The sequence below is a fragment of the Neopelma chrysocephalum genome, unplaced genomic scaffold (assembly GCF_003984885.1).
Source record: "Neopelma chrysocephalum unplaced genomic scaffold, ASM398488v2 Primary Assembly neopelma1_75, whole genome shotgun sequence".
Lineage (NCBI taxonomy): Eukaryota > Metazoa > Chordata > Aves > Passeriformes > Pipridae > Neopelma > Neopelma chrysocephalum.
This window is the reverse complement of record NW_020897736.1, coordinates 12,947,339-12,966,183: the sequence shown is the minus strand read 5'-3', so window position 1 is coordinate 12,966,183 and position 18,845 is coordinate 12,947,339. Positions and strand designations below refer to the sequence as shown.

The 18,845-nt window shown below is 44.4% G+C and overlaps 1 protein-coding gene across 3 annotated transcripts in view; it reads left to right on the top strand.

Moving 5' to 3' along the window:
* The window catches only part of MEGF11 (multiple EGF like domains 11), a 269,339-nt gene that overhangs the window by 227,976 nt on the left and 22,518 nt on the right, over window positions 1-18,845 (top strand). For all 3 annotated transcript variants that reach the window (XM_027688734.1, XM_027688733.1, XM_027688735.1), the window contains 7 exons: window positions 1,409-1,555; window positions 4,140-4,274; window positions 7,586-7,714; window positions 10,731-10,859; window positions 11,533-11,661; window positions 14,135-14,263; window positions 14,416-14,649. In XM_027688734.1, the coding sequence (XP_027544535.1) occupies window positions 1,409-1,555; window positions 4,140-4,274; window positions 7,586-7,714; window positions 10,731-10,859; window positions 11,533-11,661; window positions 14,135-14,263; window positions 14,416-14,649 (1,032 nt within the window). The remainder of the gene's footprint in view (window positions 1-1,408; window positions 1,556-4,139; window positions 4,275-7,585; window positions 7,715-10,730; window positions 10,860-11,532; window positions 11,662-14,134; window positions 14,264-14,415; window positions 14,650-18,845) is intronic.

Genomic DNA, 18,845 nt, shown 5'->3' with positions numbered 1-18,845 from the left:
GAGATTTATAAAACCAACTTGAAGCTGCACCGTAAGTGTATTTATAATGACTTTTAGCTGATTTAATAATCCTCCAAGTTGGGTGGCTGTACAGATCACAGCCTCCCAACTGCAGTGCATTACCTGTGGCATCCAGATGAAGTTATCAGAGGTGCAGGAAATTACTTGGGATTGTGTTTCTCCGTGGAGATGCACTAATCCAACCTCTGGCCGCGGCGGGGGCTCCTGGAGCCCGGAGACGCTTTTATCCCATTATGCAGCAGGGACATGTGCATGGATGATAAAGAACATCTTGCTGTTGAAAGCCCAGCTGAGGTGTGTGGGCCCCGCCAGGTCAGCCGGGAGGTGCCCGATGTGGTGGCGTTGGTAGGAAGATTTTCCGAGCCAGTCTGTGATTCATTTTTCCTGGTGTTATCCGTCTCCCTTGCCAGTGCCACTCCCTGCAGCTGGCACTGCTTAATGACCCTCTTAGTTCATGATGCTGCAAATGGTTTTCCATCCAAGGAGCCCTTGATCATGCAAATAGCTCTGCTAATTGCAGGTGTTGGTACTGCCTTGTCCCAGCGGAGCAAGAGCCTCTCAAACACCAGATCCTTAGATCACATTTATATGTGACAAACCATGGCACAAGGTTGTTTTTTAAAAGCCACCAGTTAAAACAAAACCAGTTGAAACCATGCTAGAAGCCTCATGTTAAGTTTTTTGGCCGCGTGCTTTTCTTTGGTGTTTCCAAGCTTTGCTTTTCGTAATAATAAATATCAAACAACCACCCTGTGAACAACTGGAGCTGGATTGGCAGGTCTCAGTCTCCATTTAACATGCAGATGATCAGCCTGTGCTCACACGTGGCCACTTGCTAGATCAGAACTTTGTTCATTATCACAGAACTGGAGAGCTCTGGGTGGACGTGGGGTATGTGCACAAAACCCCAGAGCACATTGCCTTAAGCAAGGAAGGGAACAGAACACAGCACAGAGCTGAATTTACTTGTGTTCAAGAATCCAAACACTTCAACATGTTTTTCAGAGCCCTGATTTTTCTTTTTTAGGTCTTCCAATTCACAACAGGTAAGTAATCAGGCTTCAATCAACTGCCTATTTCCAGACCAGTTATTTGAGCTATTTTGTGACTTTAAAGCAATTCCTGACCTTCATCTCTCAGATGACATGCAGAGTTTCTTTAATGGTGCTGAGGACTGAACAGGAGCCCACTAACACCTGCAGAACTCACCTCTCTGGCGTTTTCTTAATTTTCACTTTATTAAGCAGATAAAAGGAGAGCTGTTTCCTTCCCAGGCTCCCTCGTTGGCTCCGTGAGGGGCTGCGAGGCATCAGTCCAGCCAAAAGTTTCTTTGATCAGCGAGCAGAGTAAGCTGTGGGGAACCTAATGTGTGTCTTTATGTCCTTAGGCATCCACTGTGACAACATCTGCACCCAGGGCCGCTGGGGCCCCAACTGCTCCATCTCATGCAGCTGTGAGAACGGGGGATCCTGCTCCCCAGAGGATGGCACCTGCGACTGTGCCCCGGGATACAGGGGACCCCTGTGCCAGAGAAGTAAGATTTTCCGTTCGTGGCAGGAGCAAAGCAGGTGGAAATGCTCCTTTGTGACACCAGTCAGACAAACCCACAGTTTCTGAGCTGCTTTAGCTCCCTAAGGGCAAAGCACAGCCTAAAAAGTGCTGCTGGATCGGGAAGTCAGGACTCCGCTGCACGGAGTCGTGCCTTGTGTTTCTTCTTCTGGTTTACTGCACCTGGAAGTCACAGGTGACCTGGAAGGAGCAACACCTTTCCATACCAAACCTGGCAAGACACAGATCTGCAGTGAAGTCAGGAGACCTTTTTAAACAGTCAGCTATGACCCATCACATAATGACAAGTGGATGAGCCTTGGCATCAAAATAACAAGGCAGTGTTTTCTTATATGCCAGAAAAAGAAACACAGCAGCCTGAAATAGCTCCTGTCTGATGCTCTGCTGCTACATATTAAAATGTGCCAAGCAGATAAAACCCCTCTCATTTGCTTTATCTGGGAAGCTGCATTTGCCCCGTAGGGACCCTAATTCACTGATCCAAACTACACACAACCATCTTCCTGTGTAAACAAGAAGTGGATTTGTCTTTCTTTTCTGCAGCAGCTCTTCTTCTTCCTGTAAGACATTCTGCGTTCCCAGTTCATACAGCCCCTTTGATTTCACCAGTTACACTCGACACTAGAACACACTCATCTCTAAAAATAATTTGTAGCTGACAGTTTTTATTTAAAGCCATTATAACGATGACCTCTAGCACTGCTGTAGTTAATGGCCTATAAGCATTTCCATTATAAACCCCAATTTCCAGGTGCTTCAGCATATCTATGTAGCTGTAAAACCTCTCTCCAAGGCTAAAATGTGGTGCTCAGAGCTTCAGGGAATTGGGGAAGGAAATGTTTCATGAATTTGAAACCTTAAGAGTGCAAAACTTCCAGAAGTTAATAGTTTCTGACCTTTCTGAGATGAAAAAAACCAGCTTAGTTTTATCAGCTGATGGCACATAGGCTACAAGAGGCAAACCTTGTTCCCAGTTTGCAAGCCCAGTAATCAGGCTGCTCCCCGAGGATGTTTGCTGAGGATCTAATGGGGAGAAATTTTCTTCCTGTGAATGTTTCTGCTATTGCCTCGTGTTGCTGAAATGCCTCTGTGAGCACGTGGCATGGGAATTCAGCTTGCTTCCATCTCTTCTGTGGGATTCAGGCTCAAGCCTACCTGGTGAGGAGGACACCTCCGTGGGTGAGGGCAGCTTTAGCTTGCTAAGCTTGCTCTCAAAACCATCCACATTTTTCTCTTGGAAATTCATTTAGAAGCAGAATTTAGCCTGTGCAGGCAGCACTGAAGATGATACTGAAGATGATTCTCAGCCAACTTGTTCTGTCGGTGTAATCAGGATTACATGAGACACCGGGATGGTTTAGTGCTCTTAAGCCTGCAGAAATGTCTGCAGCAATGATCCAGGGTGTTTTATAGCTGGTATATATATCAACAAACCTGTCAGCTGAGTTCCAGCTGGAAATGTGCAGTGGTGTAAGAGCCTGACACCCTCTGTGAACATACAGACCAAGAGAAAATTCTCATTTGGTGGAAAAATAGAACGGACGTGATAAAGTAACCGCTGAGCCGGAACTGTAGAACAGAGAGTCACGGGAGTAAAAATAAAAACACATAAAGTCATTTTTGCAGTCACTTACTGCAATTTAACATTTCTTTGTGTTATCTGTTGCAGTGAATGTTTGGACAGCGGATGGTTTTTCACCCTACATGTGCTTAGAAGCAACAATCTGTGTTTAGAAGAGATACTGAGCCGTAATCTTGGCTCTCTACCCTGTGTACAAATTCTATAATAATCTCAGGTTTTAGGCAAATTAAGCACACAGTTCATGACAAGTTTCCTCAGCTATCCTGTGTCATTACTGATGCAAATCAGGTGATTTTATATGCTGTTACCATAATTACCATCTTTAGATTCTGTTCATCACTGATGGCTGCAGCTCCTGCCATGACATATATAAACTGTCTGCCCCAGGTGAACACAGGTGTCACACCTCACAGGTTTGGAAATCAGCTTTTGGCATAGTTATTTAGACATAAAATATTGTTTCCTAATACACCTTCTCTGAATTCTCAGCTCGGTTTCCAAAGGAAATGATATTCTGAGTTTCTGTTGTCTCTACATGTGTGTGTTTCTCTTCCTATCTTAAAAGCTTTGGAATGTGTTATTATCCATATCTGCAGTAGGCTCTGAGGTCTCAAACATCTTAAACTCCCATGTTCTGTCAAAGAGTTATCTGGAGCAGGCTAGAGAGACTCAAATGAATGTCCTGAGAGGGGGAGGCTGCTGAGAACTCCACTGTGTTATTAAATAGCCAGGGACTTACATGAGGTCAGAAGGTGGGAATGTTTGAACACAGGAGCAGTTTTCCTCAGAGCTTGCCCTTCATTAGACATGGAACAATCCCACAGGCTTCATCCTTTCAGCTGTCCACAGAACCGTGTTTTTATAAATAAAGAAATAATGGTTTGGGATTAAGACAGAGAATTCTTGAGCTCTCAGCAATGAGAAAACTTCGGAAAACCCGTGACAGCTGATTTTGTTTTGTTTCCAGTTTGTCCCCCTGGTTTTTATGGACACCACTGTGGCCAGCCCTGCCCCCAGTGTGTGCACAGCAATGGTCCTTGTCACCACGTGTCGGGACACTGCGACTGCCTGCCTGGATTTTTTGGCCCTCTCTGCAACCAAGGTACTGAGCCCCAAACCCCCAAATTCCACCTCCTTTCCTAAATGTCTGTGACTTTGCAGCAAGGCCCATCACAAGGTTTCTGTCTTTTTCCCTTGTTTCAGCAGTTTAGATCCGAAGAAATTCTTTACTTCAGAGGGGAAATGCAAATAGGTACTTAGCCACCCTTTTGTAAATATGATGTGCTCCTGGTTTCATAAATCCAGGTCTGCAGTGCTGGATTGAACTGACTATGGAATGAGACACCTGCTGTAAATACATCAGCATCCAATGGGGTCATTTTTCTTTCTGCTCAGCCTCTCCTCCCCTGCATGTCGATGGCACCTTGACGGGATCTTTTGCAGCAGGACCTGTAGATTCTGGTTAAGGGCAAGGCCAGCTCAGGTGCACAAGCCCAAACTATTTGCACTGTGTAGGACCTGGTTGGGAATAGCTGAAGTCATGAACACGAGTGCAGGAGACAGAAAAGTTTGCAATGAGGCAGAGAAAGTGAGTTAATTTTCACAGGTGAAGAGCAGCTTCAGCTCCCCCACATGCTCATCCCCTTTCTGTTCCTCCATTAATTACTCCATTTTTAACTGTGTTTGATTTTCAGTTTTATCCTAAAAATACCCACAAAAGCATTCAGTATTCTGCAGTCTCAGTGGTTACATCCTGCTGGGGGTGTTTCCTATACAGGTATTTAAAAGAGGTGACTGCCCTTTGTGAAGTCACCATCCCTGCAAAAATTGAGTGACACTTCTTAATGACCTGCTTGTCAGTAAGTCAGGAATTGCAGGCAGCACTTATGCAAAATCATTAAACATGGAGTAAGTATAGCCATGTTTTCTTTTTCCTGTGTTGTACAGTCAACTAAACATTATACCAATTAATTTATTAAAATGAACATATTTCAGTGAATTTGTCCATTTTATGTGAAACGTTAGCCAGATTTCAAAGCATAAGCAGGTCTAATTATCCTCTTAAGAAAACTATTTTATTTTTGCTCAGATGTTCGGCACTTCTGGTTTTACTTTGAAATGTTGATCTATCCAGTAAATTAATTTTAAAATATTCATGTCCTAATTAAAATCAATTTGTGTTGCAGTTTGTCATAATGAGTTAACATGTAACTTTATTTTGTAGAAAGAAAAATGTTAATTAATGTTTTCCATTAAAAAAATGTGAAACGAAGATTTCACTTTGGAATTTTCATCTCCTCGTGCCATCTCCTTTCTGGCAGCAGGAACATTCTTCCACCAGCAGCACATGCCTGTGAGGAGCTGTGTAACCCCCCAAAATTGCACAGGATTCCGAGCTACAAATGACTAAACAGCTGTTTTATGAATATCTTTCACAATCATGTAGCAAGATGGATTGATAATAACCTGTTATCGCTGCTGGAACACACCTGACATCCCACAGGGACTTTGGGAGTCCCACTTCAGAGCTTTTATGGCTAATTAACATCACTATCTGGGTTGTACAATCAGATTGCTCCCGAGGAAAGCAGCACCAGGCCTTGCTTTACAGCTCTGTTTAAAACTGGTTGAGACATTTAAAAAGGGCTTGTGTTTGGATCTCACATCCTCACAAGAGAGCTGACGTGTCAATCCACAACCAGGTTGTTTCAATTAAGGGGAACAACCATTTGGTTGGTCCGTCTGTGTTGACATTCCAGAGGGCATCATCCCATTTCCCAGAGACAGGAGGTGCTCCCGGGGAAGGAACAGCTCTCCCTGTGTGCACCAGAGCAGTGCTTTTGTGAAGTGTGACCTGGTGCCTTTGCCAGCAGCTCTGTTTGGATCACAAATCTCGTCCTGATCCATTAGCATTCCGTGTTGCAGTACAAATCAGCTCCTATTCTGAGCAAGTCTTTAGAGAACTACTTTTTTTGTACCTATAAAAAATCATTGAGGTGATGTTATCTATCTCCATCTTAAAGATGCCATAAATAGTGCATGGAGCTGCTGTATATGGAGCATTGGAAGTGACTGATGGTGTGGCCTCTGCAAGAGCCCGGGCTGACAGATCATTTCAGTTTTTGCTCTGCCTGTGATTTGAGGGCTTTGCTTTCCTCCTCTCTTTGTGTCTGTGTATTGTTCTTTTCACTGTGGCTGTATATTGGGTTTAGTTTTATCTCTTTTCAGTTAGGAACTGTTCTGTTTAGCACATAATTTGAAAGCCAAACCCAACTTTATCCACTCCTACAGATAAGTCCACAGTATATAGAAATACAGGCAGAAAACAATAACTCTGCACATTCTTAGCTTTCTGCTGTAGTAAGAGTAGAGGATGGCATATTATATAAAAACCAATGAATCACAGCTCAGGATTTCAATCTGTGGCTGATTCACAGTCAGGATAGATTGAGGTCACCTGCAGAGACTACTTTTGAGAAAGTGAGAGAGGCTGAAGTGGTAAAACAGCTGCATAATTCAGGGAAGTGCCTTAATCACTTTTTTGACATCGCTATTATTTACCAGGATACAAGTCCAGTTCCATTTGTTACACTCTTTGCAAAGATGGACTGTATGTTTTATCTTATTTTGAAAATACATCTGTTTTTGTCAGGGAACACAGCCAATAAGAGCCCAGAAATGAAACATTTCATTCGTTACTGAACAGAGCTTTCCATCAACTTTAACGTTAAAGATTTCCAATAATTTGGTGGGAGGTTGAAGATCTACATGTCTATTAGTTTTCTGTCACTGTGCTTGGGCTCTTAGAGGATGACTCTGGAAAAATAAATTTAGAGTTTCTTTCCTTCCAACTTCAGGACTAAACCAGGTGGGCACACAAGGATAGGTGCTGATTTTTTTGGATGCAGCACATCTATTTAACAGCTCTCAGTCAAACATATATATAATCCTTGGGAACCACATTTGCAACTTAATTGCTTCCCCTTTCCAAGTGTCCAGATCAATCCCTTCCAGCCACTCACTTGTGGTGGCTGCTGCTCATTGAATTCTCCTCAACTTCCCTGTTCTCTTCCTCTGCCAATAACCCCTTTTCTCTCTTTGTCTCTCCTCTTCTCATCCTTCCATACTGCCCTTCAATCATTGGAATCTTCTAACTATATTGGCTTCATTTTCCAGCAGAAAAATTGATTTTGAGATCACTGTGTCCTATTGTTTTTATGATTGGGATGCGAGGAAAAAAAAAAAGAACTCGAATACTTTCTGCCTTTTCCTTCTTTCCAGAAGATCGTTGCTTGTTCGGCTTCATCGAAGAAAAACATTGCAATTAATTTTATCTCTAATTGCTAAATGTTAAACTGTGACTTCCTCATGTCCATTCTGAAGAGCCTTCAGTAAAGTGCCTTGTGTTTCCAGTGTGTCCCAGTGGGAGATACGGGAAGGACTGTGCCGAGGTGTGTCAGTGCACCGAGAACGGGACGTGCAATCCCATCGACGGGTCCTGCCAGTGCTTCCCAGGCTGGATAGGCATGGACTGCTCTCAGAGTAAGCAAAGTGTTGTCCTCCCACCTCTGCTTCAAAATGACATATTTTTGTGTTTGCTTAGTGTTTTCTGATAGTTAGAGACGGGTTCTGGGGAAATCCCTGAGGTTTTATAGCCACTGCCTTACTCTCTTTATGGCTTATTTCTCTTAATTAGTCTAAGTTAGCTCTGGATTGAATTAGTTTCTGCATTTGGAGTTTGCAGAAGCAGTGACTGGCTTTTATTCCAGGAAAGGGAGGTCACAAGCTCTTATCAGAAAAGAAAGCTCCATGCTCCCTTTTAATTTCTAGCTGCATTCCCTTTTATTTATTTTTTTGAAATCATTTTCTTTCAGCTATTACATTTAGAATTTATTAACCAGTAAATGTTTTCATGTACCAACCCCCCAGAATTGAGAAATTAGGCGGCTGAAATATTTCTATTAAGTGTAATTTAATTGTAAAAGTCAACGTGGGCTTGGAGGGATGGAGGATTTCTTCTTGAAAATTGCCCAGGTAGAAGATTGGCATTTGCTGATCCCAAAGTGTCATTTCCTGAGAGCATCCCTTAATTGAAGCTGGATCACAGAGGGAGGCAATATCCGATCATTCAGAAATGTTACTTCATATTCAGGATACAACTAGCATATTAGACAGCATTCCAGAGTAAAATATATTAAACTTCAAGTGATAAAGCAGGAATCGGATAAAAACAGACGGCTGTAATTTTGCTTTTATTGTGTGTCTTCCACAGGCAGAATATTGCTGTCACTCAAAAATAAGGGGGGGGGGGAGAAAAAAAGAAAGCTGCTCAGATTCCTCATTATATTTAGCCATGTAATTGGGAAATGACTGTTAGTTTCTGTTAACCTTGACAAAAGATGGTTTTTCTTGGAGAGCAACCATTGCCGGCCCAGGAGGCAGAAGGACCTGGTTGTAGCTGGTATGAGCCAAGGGGGAACGTGGCTGTCTCCTCAGTCACCTCCTTGTAAAGAGGGTGACTGATCTCCCAAGGTGATCCTGGCCCACACCAGGCTCCTGTGGGCACCTGGCCTCACCTCCCGAGCTATTTCCATCAGACCAGTTAACCTGGAATGACCCACAGTCGGAGCTGCGCAGGAGAGAGTTTTAGCTCAGGCTCCAGAGCCAGTTCTGGATTCTCTGACAGACCCTGCAGCTCTGCCTTACAAAGGAGAACTGGAACAGGCTCCCCAGGGCAGCGGTCACAGCACCAAGACTGTCTGTGAGGCTCCTGGTGGGATTTTGGGGTGTCCTGTGCAGGGCCAGGAGTGGCACTCGATGATCCCGATGGCTCCCTTCCAACTCAGCACATTCTGTGATGCTATTTCTGGTTGCTTATAGCACAAAGACTTTAGGCCAAGTCCTGGTCAGCTTTACATTGTGTGAGTTCAGTGACCTTTTGTTTGATTAACGTCATGGCAGGTTTTTTTGGCTGCTCATTCTGGCTTTAGGGGTGTCTGTCATGTGCCAGAAACTTGCATTTATCGTCCGAGCAGGAGCCATTGGCATCCATGGAAGCAGGCATGGTTTCTGTACTTTCAGGTTTCCTGGGAACTGTGCCTTATTAATTCATGTCTTTAATAGCAAGCCATGGAAAGTGCTTTTTAAAGCAAAAATATAGTTGTTATATTGAAGGGCTATCATCATTTTGGATCTCTTAGTCTGGCACTAATAACTGTAACTTACTGCATTCATTTTTTGGAGGGAGGCTTAAAATAACTTTTTAAAATATATATTAATATTGTACTTGTTGAAATATAAAATAGACCTGGAGATTTTAATTTAATATTGGTCGCATCAACAAAAGCAATCTGAATTTGTGGATGGGAGTTCATATTGGAAGAAGTTTTCTTTACATTTTTTACGTAATTGGAGCAGCACTCGGTGCCTCAACTGAATGTGGTAATTTTAGTGGTTGATTGCATAGCAAAGTAAACCTGAATAGCTGGGCTTTATTATGCAAGAATTCCAGAATGTCAAGAAGAAAATTAAATTACCTCCATATCTTACAACCACAAGTCTAAATTGTCTTCACAGATAATGCCAGTAAGGCAGGGGGAGTGCCCAGAGCACACAGGGGGACGTGGTGTCGAGGGTTGCTGCTTCTATGGTTCTCAGGGCAGAGCTGATCTCTTCACGTGACCCACCTGGGGAATCATGGAATCATAGAATCCCAGGAAGGTTTGGCTTGGAAGGGACCTTAAAGCTCATCCAGTCCAGGAAGGGACACCTTCCACTAGCCCAGGTTGCTCCAAGCCCCATCCAAACTGGCCTTGGACACTTCCAGGGATCCAGGGGCAGCCACAGCTTCTCTGGGCAACCTGTGCCAGGGCCTCCCCACCCTCACAGGGAAGAATTCCTTCCCAATATCCCATCTAACCCTGCCCTCTGGCAGTGGGAAGCCATTCCCCTAGTCCTGACAGCCTAGGTCCTTGTCCCAAGTCCCTCTCCAGCTCTACTGGAGCCTCTTTAGGCACTGGAAGGGGCTCTCAGGTCTCCTTGGAGTCTTTCCTTCTCCAGGTGAACCCCCCCAGCTCTCCCAGCCTGTCCCCAGAGCAGAGGGACTCCAACCCTTGGAGCATCTCCGTGGCCTCTTCTGGACTCGCTCCAGCAGCTCCACATCCTTCTGATGTTGGGGATCCCGGAGCTGGAGGCAGCTCTGCCCGTGGGGTCTCACCTTTGCAGAGCAGAGGGGCAGAATCACCTCCCATCACCTGCTGGGAGAAATCCCTATGCCAGGGCTTGACAGCAGGGGAGAAGCCACAGGTTGGCTCCAGGGTTTCCAGAGCAATTTCTGTCTGGGAAGAGCCGGGAAGAGCCAGTCCCTGTCTGGGAAGAGCCAGTCTCTGTCTGGGAAGAGCCAGTCTCTGTCCGGGAGTCTCTGCAGCTCTGCCATGTGAGGTTCTGCCCTCGCTGGTGTCTCGCAGGTTCTCCCGTTGTCCTTGTTCCTCCTCAGCACTGACACAGTATCACTGCTCTTTTTTTTCTGTCAGCCGACAAATGTGTTTTGTTTCCACAGCCTGTCCCAGTGGGTTTTGGGGCCCTGACTGCTTTCATTCCTGCAACTGCCACAACGGAGCACTGTGCAGCCCCTACGATGGAGAGTGTCGATGTACCCACGGCTGGACGGGGCTCTTCTGCACTCAGCGTAAGCCTTCCAGGGACAGGGAATCTGTCAAAGTATGTGCTGCTACCTCGTGTCTCTCGCAAGTATTGCAGTCTTCCCTCGAAATCCACCTGCTTCTTACTTGGGATAACCTCACGTCACCCCAAAGAAAACACTCTTGAAGCTTTCGGTGCTTTTGTGCCTTTAAAGGAGGGGCAAATAATTTAGATTATTGATTAATTGTCAGGATTTGCACAGTCCATGTCCCTGCTTGTTAAGGCCCCAGTACAGGTGGCCTGATTTAGGATTTCTCTTCCTAGTGCCAAATTACCAGCACTGTACAAGAGGAGATCCAATTCTGGTGAGCCTTTTAAGAGGACTCTTTCACTTGCAAGTAATTGATTGATCTCTGGTCTTTCAGAGAGTTTCTGTTTAGCATCTTCTTTCACCTCTTGAAAATGTGGTTTGTATAGATGGGTCAAGTTTTCATTCCTCTGGAACACTTAAGAGGCAATTCTGTAAGAGATGAGAAACATTACTTCAAGAAAATTGGCTGTCATAGTATTTCTGCATTTAGACCATCAAATAAATGTTATTAAATACACACAGGCTGAAAATCCATAGATTTATAGGCCTACAGGTTTTGTGCTGATAACGCATCTGAGTTTGGCTTTCAGCTCATTTCTTAGTCCTTCCTTCTTCTGATTCCTGAAAGGTTGCCCAGCTGCTTTTTATGGCAAGAACTGTGCCAACGTGTGTCAGTGTCAGAACGGAGCCGACTGTGACCACATCACCGGGCAGTGCACGTGCAGGACTGGATTTACAGGCAAACAGTGCGAGCAGAGTAAGTACCAGCATGACCTCGGGTTTCTGTTTCTCCAGGGAGAGAGGGGGTGTTTCAGAATTCTCTGCACAAATAGGCTCTTAAATGAAGTGTTGATGTCAGCAAGTCAGTGACCCCAGGCACCTTATGTAATCCACAGGGAGGAGAAGGTGCCTGTGGAAAACTGGGCAGTCTAAGCATGAAGAAATACAGTGAATTCTCTGCCAGTTGGGCCTTTTCGTTCCCAGGCTAAAGTTGGGTGAGGGAAAGCAAGTCAGTGTACTCAGTGCTGACTGGATGGAGCCTTCCCAAAAAACTTGTACCTAATTAGTAGAAAAACAGCCCAAAAGCTGCATCATGCCTTGCTAATGCTGTTGAGAGCATCAGGTTTCCTTAAGCATGAAGGAAGACAGAAGGGTTAAAAGAAATAAATCCTTTCTGCTCTCTGCCTTCCAAGGAATATTGGGGCTTTCCTGCATAAGTTGTTATGCTATTGATGTGGAGCAAATAAAGATTCATCTTTACAGGGAAAGCAAAGTTGTTTGCCATTTTGGGAAGGATCTGTGTTTAGTTAGAGCAGTGAGCAAGTGTTTACAATGAACTCCAATTACCTTCCAAGGGACCTGGCATGTTTTACTGGAATTGTTGTCCATGTCCTGCTGGCATATTTAGCAGCCTGTGCCAAATGGCTTCTTTAAAGAACATGGAATGAGGGTAGTGCAGACTGGATGTGCTGTAGCTGAATAATGACTTGTTTGTCCAGTATAGTAAATCACAAGAAAATTCTCACACACTTACTCATATTCTAAATGCAACATAAAATCCATCTCACCTTACCCAGGCATTAATTCCACAGGGTTCCCTTCCTTTTTTTGGCAGTAAGGTAATGCAATAACATTCCTGCTAGATTTGCAAGGGAAGGCTTTAACTGGAGCTCGCTGCATGGATCTTTATGGAAGTGTTTGTACATGTAACTTAATTCATAATTATCTTTTTGCACACACTTGCATTCAGCAAAGAGAATATCTCGGGACCAAATGTGTGTGCTCATGGGGGATTATATATGGCACCTCTGTAACTCTGTAAATGGCCAATTTACTGTGAATTTGGGTACAGCCCTACTGCAACCATCATCAAAACAGGAAACTAAAAAGTCCCACAGTAGAACTGCACATTAGCAGATTTTATACAAGAAGCTACTTCTTAATGCAACCTCTGTACAAAGCCTGAGGCTTTCTTTTCTATCCAAACTACAAATGTATTTATTTATCTGTTTTTCTACTGTTTAATCTAAAAGAATCTCTTCATTAAGGCTCCTTCTTTCTCCAGATCCTGCTGAATGGGCAGTCACACTGCATTGCAGATGAAATGCCTAATTGCAGGCATCATTTCTGTGGTGCAGTCCCAAAATTTAGGCTTTATTCATTTTAAGTAGGCTACAGGTTACTATCAGAATGAGCATTAATTGTAAATTTTTTTTTCCTTATTTGAGGACCAGCAGATTAAAGAAAGAGATACAACTTTAATACACACTGCAAATCATTACACAGATACTGGCTAGAGTTCTTTACTAAATACTAAATTTTGGCTACTAGAAGCTACTTAGAGACTGACACTGAGGAGGTGTCTCATGCTATGCAAAACATTTGCAGGGACACACAGGGAGTCACATGTTAAACAAGATATATTCTATAGTATCATAACAAGTGTGAATGCTTTCAGTAATGCTTCTTCTCCATGGAAATAAGTGGGATGTGACAGACATTGTTTCTTTCAATTTATTATTGAATAGTGCCTCCAGAAGTAAAGTCAGCTGCCTACAGATTTATTGTAATAGCCCATCATGGTAATTGTATGAATAAATTTCTCAGCTGGGCATTCAATCATTTCGTCTTTGATAGAAATACAAAGACAGGATAGAAATTCCTTCTGTATCAGGAGTCCTGGTACAGAAGCAGAGCAAATCAGACCATTCAGGTGCTCAATTCTGCAATTCCACCTACAATGTTCTGTTCGCCTCCTGGCACTAGTAGGGATGAGTAGGAAAGCACGTGGGATTTGTTTGGTAAAACTCTATTGGGTTCATATAAATGTTCATTAAAACTTTTCTTTGCAACTACCTCATAAAAAAAAATCAGTAGGGTGGTGGAGAATGCTAAGCTCTTTCAAGAGGTTCTCTAAAGCTTCTGAGCTCATGCTCTGCCAAATTCTGAACATTTATAATGTATATCAAGACTTTTAAATCCTTTGTACCTATTATTGATTTCATCCTTAGGAAGTCTTGTAAGACTTTTCCAGAAAGTTACAGCTTAATAAGTAATAAATTGTGCATGAAATACATTTATCCTCTGCTTTAAAATAATAGTAATCATCTTGCATTAGAGTGTTACCCTGGAGACCCTGAAACCAGGGAGACTTTTCTACTGAATTTGCCATTGCACCCATTCCTGAAAACAGCAGGAATTCTTTCCAATGTTTTTCTTTGGCTTCCCAGAGTGCTCACCAGGAACGTTTGGTTATGGTTGCAAACAACTTTGTGAGTGCATGAATAATGCGACATGTGACCATGTCACGGGGACCTGCTACTGCAGCCCAGGCTTCAAAGGAATCCGGTGTGATCAAGGTACAGTGGGATTCTGTCTGTAAAATCCCTCTCTCTTTATCTCTTTCCCCCTCTCCAGTGATGTACTTGCTTTAAAAAAAAAAACAACAACAGTATTTCGAAAATGAAATGCACGATTCAATTTACAGTGTGTTATGAATTACTTTTAACAGCGGCTCTTATGATGGAAGAATTAAACCCCTATACTAAAATTAGCCCTGCTCTTGGATCAGAGAGGCACTCAGTGGGAGCAATCATTGGAATTATTATTCTCCTTCTAATTATTATGGTCTTGCTGGCACTGTTTGTGTGGTATCGACGGAAACAGAAGGAAAAGGGCCATGACATGCCAAGTGTATCTTACACTCCAGCCATGAGGATGACTAATACAGATTACTCACTTTCTGGTAAGGGTCTTTTTATGTTAATCAAATATAGACTTATGTTCCTGTGTGTTGGGGAAATAGAAGTTCCTGTGATGTGTAACATGTTACTGAGCCACAAAAATAATGACACCTCCATTCTTCCCCTGAATACCGTGATCTGTAAACACAGAACAGGGACAGGAAAGCAAATATAAACTGATTTAAGCTGCTTTATATGTGGAAGTTTACTTAGCACAATGGAGGATATACCCAGGCAAGAAATGTGCTGCATGGGTTTTAAATCACCTGCATTCCTATTGCAGTGCAGAGGAGTTTTCCCTTTGTGAAACCTTGAGAAGCCTTTTCTTGCTGGAGGAAGGGGATTGACTGGGTCAGCCAGAGGGTTTTGGTTGTAGCTGTGTTGCAGTTTGTGATTTGAGGTGTCCTGTTTGTTGTCACTCTCTGCTGTGTGCAGACCTGTCTCTGTCATCTAAAGAGCTGGTGTGAATTCTCTTCCCAGGAGCTGATGAAAGCAGGAAGGAGGAAGGGGAAGGCTCTTTGGGATCACAGCATTCCTCCTTCTTTCTGTCTTCTGCTACTGCTGTGGAGGATGGCTTTTCTTGGCAGATTGGCTAAACTTTGGAGGATCTGATCTCCTTTTTAACACTGTCATTCTTCTTCATTCCTCTCTGGCCAATATCAGAGAGGATGCCAGGCAGGAGACAGATTTACTTCCTTTTGGTTTGCTCTGGTCTGTCTCTGGTGGGGATCTCCTCAGGGTTTGCTGTCCTCTGACTTCTTCTCTTCCCTTTAAATGGCTGAAACTGTAAGTCCAAGTGAGTGCAAGCTCCTGAAATAGGCAGAGGTTGGCCCTGCAGCTCTGCTTCCCCAGGCCTGCAGTGCCTTTTTCTGCTCTCTCCTGTGAGTGCACGAGGCCCATTGGCTTCTGTGCTGTCTCAGGGTGACATGGCTGGAAGCTTCCTTCTGGAATTCCCTGCCCAGGATGCACCTGGAAGGAGCCTCTCCCATTAAGGCAATGGTAGCAATGCCTGGCTACACCTGGAAGTTAATCCCAGATCTTCTCTCGTGGCACTGTGACTCCAATCCTTGTGTCAGGGACATGTTTTCCTGCGATGGCACCTCCCACATCAGGGGCTGCCTGTTGAACACCATTGACCAAACTCATCCTTAGACCACTCAGTAGAGCATTCCTTCTTCTGGTAGCTACAAGATGGGGGGAAAAGTCATCCTTGGATTTCCTCCCATTGCTCCTTATGTTTGAATTTTAGCTTTGCTGGCTCTTGCTTAAGCTGCCCCTTTGGGTAAGAAACGAATGAAAGTGTTGACAGAGGGGGCTCATCTAATCCTTGACTAATTGCCAGCACAGCTTGGCCTGAAATTTGTCATTTCAACACCATTTGAGGAGCCAGACCACGAACATGCAAAAGACAAGCGTTGCCCATCTCCACAGCAGTGAGGCTCTGGGTTCTGAGAGAGCAGATCACAGACCCTGGCATGGAAAAATGTCCTGAACTTTCAGTGATCCATTTCTATCACATTGGCACCTTATCCATCTGTGTACAAAGCCTGCTCCACCTCATTTATCTCCATGCTTCTCTAGTTAATGTATGTGCAACCCAGCATGTTTAAGAGACACAGCTCAGGCACTTCAAAGTAAGGAGAGGAATGTTGTCAGGAGTTCCTGAGTGGAATTATTGAGCAGCTTCTTTCAGAACAAAAATCTCTCTTTTTTTTTCTCCATATTTTGCTATGAAATGAGACTTCCCAGTGGACCTGATGGTGTCCCAGCCTCAGACACTGCAAGAAGTCTGGAAAAAGGCTAATGCTGGGAAGGGATTCTCTCATCCTGGAAAGTTAACACAGATAGATGACTTTCCTCCTCAGCCATAGAGAGAAAGCCATGATGTTTGAAGATGTTGGTAGCCCAGGACTGTGTTTGTAGGTTATGGCCTCGTGAGCTTTAATTTGCTGTGTAAAATGTTCTTCATGTTCCTCTCAGGTGCAGCCACCTATCCCAGAGCTCCTGATGCCACATGATACTTAACTCCACGAGGAGAAAAAAATATTTTAGGGATGGTTGAATTCCTGGGTACGTCATAAACATCTGAGGGATCCCATCCTTCAGCTGCATTGAACCTTGGATCTCTTGTGGTCCTCGGGCAGTGACAGTGAGGTTAATTCTGGCCCTTGTGGCACTGCTGCTCCATGTCAGCCCAGTTTGTGGAAACCCTCAAGTACCAGCTCCTCACAATCCCAAACAGCTCCAGGTCAGTGGTGCTGCCTGGGCTTCTCTAGGAAGAAATTGGATAATGGTTCTTCCCTGTTCATCTCAGTCAGTGATGGAGATGCAGAGATTGGGTCTTTGCTCTCTCCTTTCTTCGTGCAGTCCTTGTAGCAATAGATGTTTTATCACTCAGGAAGTTGCAGTGCAGTGGGGTCAACCATCTCTTTCTGGAGGTCACAAGAATGATTTTCTTTCTTCTCCCCCTTGGAAAACTCTGCCATCTGAGCTTGCAGAGGAAGGTTAGGAAGTTAGAATCACACTGCTCCATCTTCATCCCATTATAAATTGCCTGCAGGTATCATCATTGTTTCAAGTTGTGGCTTTTGTTTTAGAAGGGCATTTACAAATTTTAGACAAAGGCTTCTGAAAACTGCCAAATTCTGACTGTCCTCCAGTACATTCTCTTACTGAGAGACTTTGTACCCATCAGTAATTACCATCCCAGCTTGGGCCTTGCCAGTGCTGCTTCACCTCCATAGAGCAGAGGCAGACAAGGTGCTGGTGTGCATCTTCCTCAGCAGGAAATGGGGAGGTGGATGGTGAGACAAGATCAGAGATAAGGAATATCAGGATGGCAGGACAACACGTGTGTATCTGAGTACAAGTGTGCAGGTGTGTGCTGCAGAGGATCTGAAGGACAGAAGCAGTATTGCACAGAGGAAACAGGGATCCCAACCCTCACCTGGAGGTTTGTATGTGGATTAAGGGCAGAATAATATGCAGATGTACTTGTCCAATGAATATAATCCCATGTAAACTCATGTACTTTGGCAGGAATTCCACCTGGATGGCTGCAGTCTCCAGCTCTCTGTGGGTTGTAACACTATGGCTCTCCTGAATCACCAGTTATTATTTTGTCTGTTTGCTCTCATTTGGGTAATGGTGGTGTTGTTTCAGAACAGAGTCACACACACAGATCCCAAGCTCCTGGAGGCAGCAATTTCTTCCAGCACATTAATTTGTTTCTGGAGGATGTTTTTGGTCTTTGTGTCCTCAGCTCTCCCGAGGCTGATAATCCCTGCATATGTGTGAGAGAGATTATAAAGCAGGGGAACCCCTTGGGCAGCCCTTGGACTCTTTTGCATTTGTGGATGAAGGATGTGGCAGCAAAACACACACTCTGCCCAGCAGCCAGAGGAAAAGAAAACCACCCATGCTGGGAGAGCTTATCCACAACACTTGGATCTGAGAGCAGACTTTCCCAAATAAGCCTGAAATCAAAATGGTGCTCCCCAGCATGAAAACAGTGCATTGCATCCAGAAAAGATTTTGAAGTGCAGGTTGTTTTGTTCAAGGAGATGGGGACAGAAAGGAAACTGTGTGGCAGTGCTGGAGAACAGCAGAGATTTCCTATCAGGACTTTCACATAGGCTTGGGTATGGGCTGAAGTGATGTCTGAGGTCTTACCAAGGCCTTAACAAACTTTCTGGGAGGGGCAAATCCTGTGCTGAGAGCCAAGAGCTAAGCAAAGCCTGATAAAAATAAAGCACCGTGGATCCTGAAGCCCAGACAAGACACTTCCAGAAATGATCTGCAGTTGATGTGTGGTGGGAGGTGGCAGAGTGAACCCTCCTGCTTGGAGCCTTCAGCCGCCTCAGTGACACGGTGTGGGCAGAGAGGACCCACACAAAAAGCAGAAAGCAGCTCCATTTAGCAGTTGAGAAGTCTGGGTTGGTACTGACTGCAGTGCTCACTCAGTCCCTTTTTTCGTGCCCAGTTTTCACACCACTGTCCTGCAGCTGCTCCAGGGTGGGGACTGATGCTCCCTGTGTCACCCCCCAGCCTGGGCTGGGAGCAGGAGTTCAGTCCATCAGGTGATAAACCTTCATCCAGACCTCACAGGTCTTCCTCTGGAGCAGCCTCAGGCTTGAGGGGCTCACAGCAAGACTCTGCCATCATGTGTCCCTTCACAGGTCTGATCTCCCCGTGGTGA